This window comes from Spinacia oleracea, chromosome 5, assembly GCF_020520425.1.
Source record: "Spinacia oleracea cultivar Varoflay chromosome 5, BTI_SOV_V1, whole genome shotgun sequence".
Classification (NCBI taxonomy): domain Eukaryota; kingdom Viridiplantae; phylum Streptophyta; class Magnoliopsida; order Caryophyllales; family Amaranthaceae; genus Spinacia; species Spinacia oleracea.
Window position 1 is genome coordinate 69,319,229 of NC_079491.1, and position 11,899 is coordinate 69,331,127.

General features: G+C 30.4%; 1 protein-coding gene across 1 annotated transcript; it reads left to right on the forward strand.

Annotated features, from left to right (window-relative positions):
• Window positions 1-9,528: 9,528 nt before the first annotated feature.
• LOC130461587 (protein FAR1-RELATED SEQUENCE 5-like) lies at window positions 9,529-11,899 on the forward strand. The gene is made up of 3 exons (XM_056829740.1): window positions 9,529-10,029; window positions 10,779-11,237; window positions 11,808-11,899. The coding sequence occupies exons 1-3, from the start codon at window positions 9,840-9,842 to the stop codon at window positions 11,897-11,899; spliced, it is 741 nt and encodes a 246-aa protein (XP_056685718.1). The 5' UTR covers window positions 9,529-9,839.

The window sequence follows — 11,899 nt, forward strand, 5'->3', positions numbered from 1 at the left end:
TATCAGTTATGATTAAAAGGATATTATAAAAAAAAAAATCCATGTTCTAAACATTTTAAGAATGTTCTAATGTCATTGCAACACATGTTCTAATAACATAAATATATGTTTCAATGTTTTCATCCTATTCTAAGCATACATTAATGTTCAATCCATGTTTTAAGCATGTTCTAATGTAAGAATGTTGTTCTAAGGCAAGTTCTAAAATTAAAACTAATTATTAAATATTTTGAGATAGATATATTGTACAAAAATTACCATGTTCTAAAAAACTCTAAAAGTGTTCTAAAAAATATTACCATGTTCTAAACATTCAAACATGTTTCATTGACTTAGTATATGATCAAATTTTATAAAATGGATATTCTAAAATGTTTGAGCATGTTCTAAAGCTTTTTAACATTATCTAACAGTGGGATTTATGTAAATATTCTAATATTTTTTCAGCAAGGAGGATGACCTCCACTACGAAAAGGTTGATAATGCGGTTGTTTCAAGTATTCATACAAATCCTACAGAAGAAAATATTTCAAAAACGTAAGAATTTAAAAGTATATTGAGTGACAAATAAATACTGTATGTTCTAAATGTTATTTAAAGCATGTTTTAAAGTTATAATGCATGTTCTAAAGTCATGCGTAAAATTTTCAAATATTATCATGCATGTTTTAAAACATATTTAATTGAAAACAGAGAAAAAACAGAAGAGGATGTTGCCAAAACAACAAACAGTTACATTTGGAAGTCCAACTGTGAACCAAGAAATTTTGAAAAATATTGTTTTGGAATGTGACATTATTAGGTAATTTTCCAGAATTTAAATTATAATATATTTGCAAATATTTAGAACATAACAAAAATCTTTAGAACATGTCTTCTGCACTTTGATTTAGTATACTTATTGTCTGGTCATTTCATATAATTAAATACAATTTATTCGTAGGAATGAGAATATGGAAAGAACAGACGGTGAACAAGAGACCGTGTTGCAAACAACTTCAACTGAATCAACAATTTCGATTCAAAAGTAAGTTTCAGAATTTTACTTCAATATTAAATGCATAATATGTTCTTTAATATAATATTGAATGGTCTTACCGCATTTTTTTATGTTTGAAAATGTTTTAACAATGTGATAGGAGTGTTCCTGAAATTGAATACAATAGAGTCCCTCAACCGAAAGAAAGGATAAAACATACCATGAAATTTATTACGGAAGAGGTACAAACCACTTCTGAAGTAATTCCAATCAAGAGGTAATAATCCTAATTAAATTTAACCATAAGAAAAAATAAATTTCAATTTAAAAACATTTACTAACAAATGTTTAAAATTACAACTAAACAGGAAAGAAAAAGAAAGGATCATAGTGAGGATTAAAAATCCACAAAAGGAAAAAATAAATCCTAGGTATGCTACTTATGTTCTAAATGTGTGTCTCTTATGTTCTAATTGTTAATTACTTAGAACTTGTTTAAATGTTCATACATTATAATAAAAAATTATGTTCTGATTTTGGAATAAATTATAATCATTTAGGAGTCAACCACCAAAAAAAGTTACATTCAAAATTAAAGGTGATCTTCATGGAGTGAAGGCGGTACCTATATTGGCCCATAACCAAAGGTAATTATTTTTTGTCAAGATATTAACACATTCAGAATACTTGAAAAACAGAACTAATTTAGTTTGATTTTAAATTTAAGTCACATGACTCAATGTTATATTTATCTGTAATGTATGTTCTAATATAGTACACTTATGTTCTAATATCATAGCTTTATGTTTTAATTATTCTATCCCATGGTATAATTTCATATATATATATGTTTTGATTTAGTTGTATGTGTGTAATATGTTATAATTTTTGTTTAAGGAATGAATCGAAAAAGTTGGAAATACCAACTGAGAACAAAGAATCTGAGAAGTTGAAAGAGAACACAAAAGAGCATCAAAAGGAAGAGGTGCCCCTGAAAAATAAAAAAGAAACAGAAAGTGCCGAGGCAGAGCCAACAAAATCAGAGGAAAAGAAGGAAGAGAAGAAAGACGATGATGAGTTAAGGTTGCCAACTGTTACAACTCATTCAAATGAGTTAGAAGCATCATCTTCGGGAACAAAAGCAATTATTGAAGAAAAAGAAGATGAGGAGTTAGAAATTGCAATACAATTGGCAATTGCAAACTCGTTGGAAAACATTGTTTCAAAGTAAGTCAAAGATACAAAGTTGGAATATAATTTTAATTTAAATATATATTTTAATGATAAAAAATATAATTACATATCTAATATATGTTTCAGGGATGAATCCAACAAAGAAAAAAGGATGATGAACAAGTTAATTATAATGATCAAAAGGAACAGGAAGAAGTCATCGTGGAAACTGAAAATGAAGAAACAGATGATGAAGAAGTTGGTGATGATGAAAAGAATGATAATAGTGACCGAGAAATACCAAGAACAGCTACAGGGTATGTTCTAAACTTAAACAAATATATTTTAGTAAATTATTTAAATTATAAGATAATAAGTTTTATTCATAAATTAACAGGTGGGAGAATGTTAAGAAATCAACTGGTTGCCCAATAGAGAAAAAGGATTCCAGGGAAGAGGATGATAATGCAGAAGGTGATGAAAATCAGAACACTGACGATGATGAAGATCAAAACACAGAAGCCGATGAAGAGGAGAACGATGAGAATGAATCTACAAAAGTCAAATCAACTTCAAGGTATGCAATATCAACTTATTAATTAGAACATGAGTAGTTTATATATAATATTTTGCATTTTCTAGTTCTTTATAAAATATTAAAAACAAATACAACACCAGAGATATTAATTAGAACATGTGTACACTAAGTTAGAACATAGGAATATTTAATTAGAACATGAGTAAACTTAGTTTTAACATATAAAATTTAATTAGAACTCACCAATAATTAATTAAAACATGTGTTAACTGAATTAGAACATGAGTAGTTTATTTGATTATGATTTAAGAATTTAGAACACATTACCAACTCATGTTCTAATATAAATTATAATGCATTTTTACTATTTAACGGGCAGGAAGTTAATGAAGAAGATGAGAACATTAACAATGATGAAATTGTTGCATCTCCTCCAAGAAAAATGAAGAGAAAAAGCATCGCACCAAAGACAAAATTGCAATCAGGGATCATTGAAAAACAAGCTGAAGATCCAGTGGAAAAAGAAGATGAAGAAACAGATGGTGATATACTGATTAGTCAATTTAGAGTTGCAAGGACACAACCACTAAGAAAAAGAAAAAAAAAAGGAAAAGAATGCAACAACAAAAAAGGAAGAGGAAAAGGATGAAAATGCTGTTGAAAAAAGAGGAAAGGGAGTGGTACAGAAAAAGGCAGCAAAGGCCTTGGGAACAAGAACACCAACAAGAAGAAGCTTAAGAGTGCAAGAAAGTGAGAAAGCTGTTGAAGAAAAGGAGGAAGAGAGAGAGATTGTAAAGGAAACAAAAAGGAGAGTTGGGAGAATACCCCGTAAAACAGTGAAGAAAGAAAAATCTGACATAGATGAAGAAGATGAGGAAGATGATGAAAATTATGAGGTGGAAGAAGAAGAAGAAGAAGAAGAAGAAGAGGAGGAGGAAAAGCCATTCAACAAGAGAAAGAGACAACAATTACAGGTAACATTTACAATATTAAAAATTCTTCATAATAAACTAGAAAACATAAAAAATGGTAGAAAAAGGCAAAAAAATAAAAGTTAGAACATGTTAAAAAAATTAGAACACAAGAGACAGTAATTCAAACATGTGTTAATTGAATTAGAACATAAAAATATTAATTAAAACATGTGTACAGTGACTTAGAACATATTAGTAATATTTAGAACACAGACCTGATTAATTAAAACATGTGTAAAGTTAATTAGAACATAATAAAATAAAATATTTACATGATGATTTAATAATTTAAAACAAAGTAAGACCTTATGTTCTAATATATAAATGAAAATAATTACATTATTTAAAATCCTATATTCTTATAATAAGTAATATATTTACATGTTCTAAAATATGAATGATATGTTCTATTACTGATCAACATATGTTCTATGTTTTTTTTACAGATTGTGACAAAAGCAGAAAAAGGCAAAGGAAAATTAAGGAAAATCGAAGAGGATGATGATGATGATTTGGATTTATTGGAGATTGATGATGATTCAAAGCCGATTGTTCCAAAGAAAAAGAAAAAGGTGGTGTTGTATCAGAAAATTCCCCCAACCCAATTGGTAGAACTTATCAAGAAAATGTCTGACGAGCACAAGGAAGCTATCAGGAAAATTGGATTTGGGGGATTTCTGAGTTTGAGCATGGCAAATCACAATTCATCATTGGTAGATTACATAGTGTCAAGCTCGAATGTAGACCGACAGTCAATCGTTCTGCCCGGAAGTGGTGAAATTTTTGTCACACCTGAAGACGTTCATCTGGTCTATGGTGTACCATTGGGAGGGGAAGAGATTGTGGAGCCAGAAAATGAAGACATTGATGATAATTACATAGAGTTCTTAGCAACATGGAGGAAAATTTTCAAGCTGAGGAAGGGAAGCCCAACAAACTTGCCACTAATTGCTAGAATAAAGGACCTGATGCTTGAACCAGTATCCAATGAGTTCATTTGGAACTTCGTCATTGCTGCAGTGAACTCCTGTATGAGATCAACCAACAACCCACAAGTATACATCAGATTCATGTACAACTGTATGAACACAAACACGATTGCTAATCTGGATTGGAGCACGTTTGTGTACAGACATTGGAAGAAATCTGTTTGTGAATGGAAAGCCGGAACTTCTTTCTATACGGGACCTCTACCATTCCTCTGGGTAAATATTTATGTTTCCTTTTTTTTAATGTTCTTTTAATACGTCCTTAATATATTGAATAAACAATAAATATTGTCATAATATGAACAAGTGTTGTACTTTGATCGATTACAAAGAGGAGGCCAACAAGTACCAAGAGAAATCCCACTTTTAACAGTGTGGAATAGAGAAAGAATGATAAACAGAATTGCCATTGAAAAAGCAAGAGGATTTGGACAAGGTATAGTGCTGAATCGCATAGGAGCTGAGCCAACTGTCCAGGAAAATGCGGTGCCCAAAGCCGAAATCCCAAAAAAACATAAGCAACAAATATGGCAGGAACTTCTTCAAATGCAAAATCTGAAATGATGGTAAGACCATTCATTTAGAATATGTTGGGTCATACTTAGAACTCATTCAAATGAAATTTAGAACATGAAAAGAATAAATTTGAACATACATAAGAAAACTATAGAAAATATGAAAAAACAAAAAATAGTAGAAATATTTGCAACTTGTTAATAAAGGGTTATGTTCTAATAAATGTTCTAATGATGAATACTTATGTTCTAACTTTCAAAATTTATTTATACTCATGTTTCTTTAATGTTCTAAATTTTTAAAGTAATAATACAATGATATATACTTGTATTCTAAGATATAAATTTCATAATACTTAAGTTTGTCAAATGTTCTAAACATTCCAGTTTGTGTTCTAATTATGTATGCTTATGTTCTAAGGTTTCAATATTCTTTATGCTCATGTTTTATAATGTTCATAATACTTAGGTTTTTCAAATGTTCTAAACATTCCATTGTGTATTCGAATTATGCATGCTTATGTTCTATATTTTTAATATTCTTTATACTCATGTTTCTATTATGTTCTACATTTTTAAACTAATATTACAATGATAAATACTTGTGTTCTAAGTTAGAAATAATCATAATAATTGATTTGTCTAATGTTCTAAACCTTCTTATGTGTGTTCTAATATATTATACATATGTTCTAAGTTTGACTATCTTAAAAACTAAATTAAAATTATATGTCCTAAATAGAAATATGAAGTAAAATAATATATTAATATATTGTTTACAAAATTATAGGAATTTTTGAAAATTTTTGGTATATTGGCAAAGACGCTTGCTTCAAAGGTCAGCGAGATGTACAACATGCTAGACAAAGAAAATGAAATGTTTAACGAGGCTGATACAACAGACAAAAGGCATAGCCTAGTTGAAAACATTTGGAACAAGTACACCTCTAAGAAACAAAAGCTGAGCCAAAACAAAGATGAAGAAGAGCCAAAAAACAAAACACCATCACTTCTAAGCCAAGATTAGCATCTGTTTGACGAGCCTGGTTTCATGGAGGAGTTGGATAAGTTAATGGCAAACGCATGGAATATGTATTATGAGCAAGAGGCTAATGAAAACAAGAATTAAAGAACTCCTACTGAAGCACAGATACATGAAGCAGTGGATCATCCAGAGAATTTCATTACTCCAAGGCTAGACATACCAACTCCACGGTTCAGATTAAGAACCCCAAGCCCAGAACCTGAAATTTCTTCCGAGTCTGAAATCAGGAAGCCTGCCAATAAATCTGCATCAAATGAAACACCAGAAACCACAAGGATTGCAATTGCAAAATACACAAGCTTCAACTTACTATCTCCCTCGCCAACCAAAAAAGGAGAACAACCTGAAAATGCAGAGCATGAATCATCTTCTGAAAATTTGATGAAAATGGCTGATGCAGCAGCTGAGGAAAGGGAGAAAGCTCTTAACAGTGGAGATGCAAAACAGAAGGGCAAGGAACAGATTCAAGGGTAAAGTAATTGTATTAATGTATTTTGAATGAAATTTTTTCAAAAATTATGTATTTAAAAAACAATATATTTATAAAAAATATTTTGAGGACTTCAAAATAATACAATTCTATCCAGTGCAAAATAAGTTTTAAAATATTATTTTGGAACATGAACAAGAATATTTAGAACATGTGCCTTAGAAATTGGAACATAAATTCCATTGTTTAGAAAAAATTGTATTTATGTATTTTGGATGGAATTTTTACGAAAAATTATGTATTTTTTTAAAAAATAGAAAGACTTCAATTCTTTCCGGTTGAAAATCACAATTAACATGTTATTGTAGAACATGAAGCGCATTATTTGGAACATGTGCCTTAGAAATTGGAACGTAGTTTACTTTGTTTAATAAAACTGTTTTCTAATAATAAATAAATATTATTGTGTTAAACAGGGGGAAAGAAAATATCATTGAATCAAAACCAGGAAGGGAAAAAAAGGAATGTGGATAGACTTCCATTGAACTTAAGGTCTCCTTTCATGATTGAAAATGAAAGCAAATTCAAGAACATTGAAGAAGGGTATAGGAGGGTGGCAGAGTATGCGTTTGCTGAAGGAGATATAACGTAAGTTTTAAAGTACATGTCTATTAATGTAATTTAAACATTTCATCTTTTTGATCTAACAATTAATAAAAACTATCATTTACAGGGAGATTTTGTATGATGACACCGTAAACACAATCACTAGACAAGATATTCATACTCTGGCAGATAAGGAACATCTGGTGAACAACATTATCGATGCATATTCATATATCCTGAACATCGAAAACAAAAGGAGGAGTGTAGAGAAAACAAACAGATTCTTTTTCTCCACACAAATTTACGTAAGTGTATTACATTTATATTTAATTAATGTTATATGAATAACTTATCACTAATGAAATCTCTAACACTGAATTTAATTTTTCAGCTTATACTGTGCACGAACAAGTATTTCAATGCAAAGGATACACAAGAAGCGAGGATGGAATTTCTGTTTACAAGGATGGAAAAAGAGATGAAACATGCAGGAGTGGACAGCTTCAAAAATATCCAACTGGTAAGCTGTAAACTTATACTTGATAAAAACCTTCAAAACATAATTGAGTAAGATTAGAACATAAAGAATCTAAAATTAGAACATGTTAAGGAATGATTAGAACATGAACATAGAACCTGGAAATTTTATTTGAGTTTAAACTGTTGGATAATATGAACATAGCACCTAAACTGCCATCTATTTGATTGAACAGGTATTCATGCCTGTCGTAAATGGAGCACACTTCTACCTACTTTGCGTGAATTTCTTGGAAAGAAAACTTGATCTCATCGATAACAGACCATTGCTGGCAAAGATTTCGTTCTTCAAGAAATATGCAAATGAACCAAAACAAATGGTAATACATTAATTTATTCTATTATTTTAATTATAAAATATAATAAAAAAAATGCAATTAATGTTTTTTTTCTTACTCAGTTGAGGGGGTTTGCAAAAATTTTCTGCCATATCGACAAGATTCAAAGCACAGAGTATGTGGAATCATTTAAAACTCGGACAATTAAAATGCCATGGAGAAGCTTAAGCAACAAGAATGATTGTGGAGTGTTTTTGTAACGCCCCGCCTTTTCGGCTCCTTAATTAGCGGTAATAAACCGTATTTAACTGATCATTAGCAGCGGAATTAGGCATAACTAATCCTGGGACCTGTGGGTATGGGCCCACAAATAAAATATGCCTCAAATAACCTTTCTTACATAATACAAATTTTTCCCAAAAATAAATATAAATCAATATTCTTATAACAACCTCAATAACAGGATTTCAATAATAAATAACTTCTCGTCTCGAGATCTCCATAATAAATAACCATCTCCAGTAATAACTCTCATTTGAGCAACTTGAACTCCTTAACCGAACCTGTACATCATCATAAAAATAGAAAACAGGAAAAACACAGAAAAATCCAAAAATGAGTGGAAAACTCAGTAATATTACTCCAGCCCGTTAAAACGGTTTTATTTTGAAAATCATTTGGCACATATCAATCATTAGCATTTATTGTTCAGAAATAACTAACTTAATCTCGTTATCTTGAAAACTGTGTCGGCAAGGAATCATTTCCTTTACAGCTCATTGGCAAGTACATGTTTTGGCGGGACTTTTCTTACATCATTTCAGGGGGGAACTGTTTCCCAAACTTTAACTTTAACATGGCCTCTACCTGTAACTCGCCCATTTACTAGTTCAGTTCACTTTTCCATGCCGACAAAAGCAACATCGTATTTCTTTAAAATAACTTTATAAATATCATCATTATTTCCGAACAACGTTTTTAACATCATAAAATAATAAAATATTTTAACATATCATCATGATCATAATCACAAACATATATCATATCATTTAGCACACACATAAAAATCATATATTCTCACATAATACACATACGGGCATAAATATAAACGTTGAACATAAAGATTACATAACATATACGGGCATGTAAGATAAAATGCTAGACATAATAATTACCTCGTTCGATAATCCATAACCATAACCTTAGAGTGTCGTACATCTTATACTCCAAAATGTATCCTTCATAATCTTAATTTCCACCAAGCCTTAGCTTTAACTGACATGCCCATTATTCAATAATACAATAAAACCCATAATTAGAATTTAATCAGCTATACATCAAAGGCTACTTTGATTTTAATGTCCTTACATAACCGAAATATATTTCCATAAAACAACTTTAAACCACACTCAAAAGGTCTTGTGTGCAACAGGTGCACATTAATATTAATGTGCACCAAGTTGTCACACGTGTGAACGGAGTAAACAAAACGCGCAGGAAAAAGAAAGAAAGAAATAATCACGCAAAGAAAGAAAGAGGAGAGAGAAAACGCTCACAAAAAAAATAGCAGAAAAATCGAAATCGAGAAGGAAGGAAGGAAGAAGGAAGAAGGAAGGAAGAAGAACGCAATCGAAATCGATCGAAATAGGAGAGAGAAACAACAAAAACGATCGAAAACGAGAAGGAAGAAGGAAGAAGGAAGAAGGACATTGAAATCCAAACTGAAGAGAAGGAAGAAGAACGCAATCCACTCAACAAAAGGAAGAAGAAAAAAAATGGAAAACCTAATTAGGAGTGTGATTCAATCCACTCAAAGAATTCAAGTTCCTGTTGAACCAGATATTCAAGATGCAACAATGGAGGACGTTCTCAACAATTGCATCGAAAACAATGCTTTGGCACAGGAACGTGAAGAAGAGGAGGCAATGGAAGCTGAAGAACAACATATTATTTCTGATTCTGAAGGTATGAATAATTAATTATATGTTTGAAGTTAAAGTTATGGTTATAAATGTAAAAGTTAGGGATATTCCTGTTAAAGTTAGGTAAATCCGTAAATGTGTTGGTTTGGCTGAAGTATTGGTGTTTGAAAAACTTACAGATATCAAAGTTAAAGTTTAGGTATTCAGAGTAAAAGTTAAGTAAGTAAAATGTAAAGTTATAGTTATGCATAAAAGTTATAGTTTATACGTTCAAAGTTAAAGTTATAGTTATGAATGAAAAAGTTAGAGATATTCCTGTAAAAGTTATGTAAATGTGTTGGTTTGGCTGAAAAATAGGTGTTTGAAAAAGTTATAGATATCAAAGTTAAAGTTGAGGTTTTTAGAGTAAAAGTTAAGTATTGAAATGTAAAGTTTAGAATATTTGCTTAGATTTTAATAAAGAATTTACATGGTTTTATGCATAAAAGTTATAGTTTGATGCATAAAAGTTAGCCTTGTTTAAATAGATATAAGGCTTGTTTTAGTAAAAGTTATAGTGTTATCCATAAAAGTTAGACTTATTGTTGTAAAAGTTACAGTTTTATGCGTAAAAATTAGGCTTGTTTTAGTAAAAGTTAGCCTTGTTTTAGTAAAAGTTAAAGTTCTATGCATAGAAGTAAAACTTGTTTTAGTAAATGTTGGACTTGTTTTAATAAAAGTTATAGTATTATGCGTAAAAGTTAGGGTTTAATAATAAAAAAAATTGCTGATTTTTGGTAATTGCAATAACAGAACCGGATCAAGATATTGTTGGAACACTGATGGGATACACTGCTGAAACAGTGGAGGAACTTCTAGGTTTCTACGAAAAACATGCTAGTGAGGTTGGGTTTTCCATAAGGAAAGGAAACACGAGATTCAAAGTTGGGACAAGAATCGTGCTTGAAAAGACATATGTTTGTTCAGCAGCAGGAGTAACAAACAATGGAAAGAACAAAAAGAAAAAAGTGCAAACAGTTGTTCCTGTGGTGCCCAAAAAAGAGAGAAAACCAAGGCAAGTTTCGATCACGAGAACTCAATGTAGGGCTTGCTTGAGAGTGAAAATGAATTATGAAGGCAGATATGAGGTTGTTAATCATGTGATAATGCACAACCATGATTTAACTAGAAGTCAATGGCACTACTTGCATAGATCTGAAAGGCAAATAACGGAAGAGAAGAGGGAGGCAATTGAAACTATGCAAAAATCTGGTAATAGTTACATTTTGATAGTTAAACTTTTATGTTCTGTGTAAAAGTTATTGTTTTGATACTCATCCTTTTGTTACTGCAATCACCTTCTAAGATGAAAAAAGTTGGAATTATAAAAGTCACACTCATCTCAGTTAAAGTTAAGCTTTTTAAAGTAACAGTTAGGTTAGAGTAGAATGAGAACTGTCTTTAACTTTGACAACAATTTCCTTAACTTTAACCTACATAACCACAACTTTAACACAAAAATTAACTATAAGGTGTTAAAGTTAAGTTAATGACAATTAAAGTTTTAGAAGTTAAAGTTAAGCTTTTTAAAGTAAAAGTTAGGTTAGAGTAGAATGAAGACTGTTTTTGACTTTGACAACGATTTCCTTAACTTTAACCTAAATAAAAACAACTTTAACAAAGAAAATTAACTATAAGGTGTTAAAGTTAAGTTATTGACAATTAAAGTTTTAAAAGTTAAAGTTAGCCTTTTTGTACTAAAAGTCAGGTCTGAAGAAGTAAAAGTTAAACATTTTGCCGAAACTATTATTTTATTTACATTCTTTTATGCTGAACTGACAGGTCTGTCATCCACGGCTTCCTTTAACTACATGGCAATTGAAGCTGGAGGTGAAGAAAATTTGAGACACTCGAAGAAAGACCATCTAAATTAA

Bases quoted from the DNA above. Each gene is read 5' to 3' on its own strand.
- LOC130461587 (XM_056829740.1), top strand. From the start codon at position 9,840: ATGGAAAACCTAATTAGGAGTGTGATTCAATCCACTCAAAGAATTCAA. The intron at 10,030-10,778 runs GTATGAATAATT...TTGCAATAACAG, and splicing joins TATTATTTCTGATTCTGAAG to AACCGGATCAAGATATTGTT. The intron at 11,238-11,807 runs GTAATAGTTACA...CTGAACTGACAG, and splicing joins TGAAACTATGCAAAAATCTG to GTCTGTCATCCACGGCTTCC.